Below are 2,348 nucleotides of genomic sequence, written 5' to 3'. Positions count from 1 at the left end.
CAACAACCGGGGTGTTTGAGGTTCACTAGTAGAGACAGGTTTCTCTGAGCAATGCGGTGGTGGTGGAGAGTGAAGAAGCATGTGGGTAGCTTGATGGAAGGGGGGGGGGGGGGATGACAAGTGGAGGGAGGGGAGTGGGTGAAGGGGGGCAAGAAGAACCTTATCCTAAGGGCTATCAATGAATCTCAAAGGGATAGGGGGATGGGAGCAACAACAAAGAGCCAAGTGTCGTAACAAAGGGAGACCAAAGCCAAAGCCAAAGCCAAAGCCAAAGCCAAAGAGAGGAGGAGTCTCAAAGGTCTCAAAAGGCAGAGGAGGAAAAGACCCATCGTCTTCAAAATCAATCTCTTTGCAAAGCTTAAGATTTGCTCGTTTTCTCTGCTTGTGAGCTCTGTGTTTCTTCTGTTTTCTGTTTTGGTTGCTTGCTCCAAGCTTTCATGGCTTCCCTCCATCGCTCCCACGCCCTCCTCTCCCCCCTCGATCATCCCCTCCCCCCCTCCCCCCCCCCCCTTTGCCCCTTCCCCCCCCGCCCTCGCCCTCACCCCCCCCATTCCTTCCTCGCTTCCCTTCGCCTCCTCTCCCCCTCCCTCTCTTGCAAACGAACCCAGATTCTCGCCTTCGCCGGTGGCCTCAGCGCCAGTGAGGTCGAACCCAGCTTGGCTTCCGACGCCGGCTCCCTTTGCGGTAAGCTCCGCGACTTGCTCGCTGCGGGCGAGTGGCAGCTCGCCGACGAAGAGACGAGGCGGTTGATCATCGTCCTGGCGGGGGAGAACGCTGTGAAGCGCAAGTATGTCTTCTTCTCCGAAGTGCAATTCATTCCCGTAGTAGATTTGGCGACGATAGACAGGCTGTGGAGGGCGTACAGCAACAACAAGTTTGGCTACAGCGTGCAGAGAAAGATTTGGAAAAGATTGAATGGCGATTCGACGGAGTTCTTCAAGAAGGTAGGATGGATGAAATCTTTAGGGGATGATAGTCCGCAGTTCACTTACAGAGCCTTCCCTGGCGAGTTCATTTGGGAGCTGAGCAGCTCCACTCCCGACGGTCATCTCCCTCTCACCAATGCACTTCGTGGCACTCAGCTCCTCAAGAGCCTCCTCAGTCACCCTGCTTTCGACTTTGCTGATGAGGAGCTCGTCGCTCCTTCCTCCTCTTCTGAGCTCTTCAAGAACGACCCAATTCGACAACAACAAACTCAGCAGCAGAAGTCTCCGCCTCCCCTCTCTGCAAATTACAGCTTTTGACATTTAGGATCATTTGCTCTAACGTTAATGCTCGTTTCTCTGAAAAGGCTCTCCCCTTTGTTGGTCGATCTTTCTCCCTTTCTGATAGGCTTAGGCCATGATTTCGAGGCCTGGAGCTTATCATATGCGACTTGTCGTGTATGTTACTCGGGTTGTGACTGATCTATCAGGCACTTGTGGGGAGTGTTTTTCTTGAACCGCGAGCTCCAAGCATCATTCGGAAGCTCGCTTTAGTACAGTACAAGAGCTAGGGAGTAGGAACGGTGCCTGAAAGAGTTGTCACCAATATGTTCCGTGTACCCGCTTACTTGGCGACGACGTGCCCAATGGATGCATCGATTTTTAATCTGGCAATGTCGCTATCATTCCACTTCTGCCGTGGAATGGTGAGCATATTGCGTTAAAATATCTGCCAACACCGTTGGTTTTTTACAGTGTTTCTGCTGTTCGTTTTGCAGCCTTTTAAATTTTGACAACGCCGTAGTCTAGATGGATGCAAATGTGAATGCTGGATAGAGATGTCTCAACATCTTGGATAATGCATGCACTTGTATTGCTGGATGGATACGCTGAGTAATGCATGTACCTTAATTCAGCATAGAGATTCAAATAATATACTGTTATATTTTTAGCGTAGTATGATTCTGAGTCTGGGACGATCGTGTTATCTTCTAGTCCTGAGCTTAAAATGTGCAAAATTGATAGCGGCTGTTTTGCGTCCCATTCCCATGATGGTAATGTTTGTATTTCAAGCGAACCTTTTATTCAGACAAAGGGCACACAATGTGAGCAGCACAAAAACCTTCTCGTGATGACAGGGTAGAGGAGCTAATGTTGTTGGCACCTTTGGTTTTTTCAGAGGGATACGTATATTTCCAAATCTAATGTGTCGCATGATCGGTTCTTGTCATAATCAAATAAAATACTTATTTTGGACCGCAATTGAAGTTTGGACTTGGTTACTGCTGTGTTCCGTCTAAATAGATGATGCTAGATGCTTTAATCGAGTGATGCACTACTTAGCCTCTACTCATGTCCCATGGTTTTGTAAGTTCTTGAATTGACGAGGTTCGAGCGATTAAATTGGCTACAAGTAGTCCCTAG

The 2,348-nt window shown here is 49.0% G+C and overlaps 1 protein-coding gene across 1 annotated transcript; it reads left to right on the top strand.

Annotated features, from left to right (window-relative positions):
• Positions 1-256: 256 nt before the first annotated feature.
• On the top strand, positions 257-1,990 carry GUN4 (protein GENOMES UNCOUPLED 4). Its single transcript, XM_087377570.1, has one exon. The coding sequence runs from the start codon at positions 438-440 to the stop codon at positions 1,242-1,244; it is 807 nt and encodes a 268-aa protein (XP_087233696.1). The 5' UTR covers positions 257-437; the 3' UTR covers positions 1,245-1,990.
• The last annotated feature ends 358 nt before the right edge of the window (positions 1,991-2,348 follow it).

Source organism: Dipteris shenzhenensis, chromosome 7, assembly GCF_047967505.1.
Source record: "Dipteris shenzhenensis isolate YYH24624 ecotype China chromosome 7, Dip_SZ_1.0, whole genome shotgun sequence".
Taxonomy (NCBI): domain Eukaryota; kingdom Viridiplantae; phylum Streptophyta; class Polypodiopsida; order Gleicheniales; family Dipteridaceae; genus Dipteris; species Dipteris shenzhenensis.
Note: the sequence above shows the minus strand (reverse complement) of the source record. Positions and strands in the feature narration are given on the sequence as shown.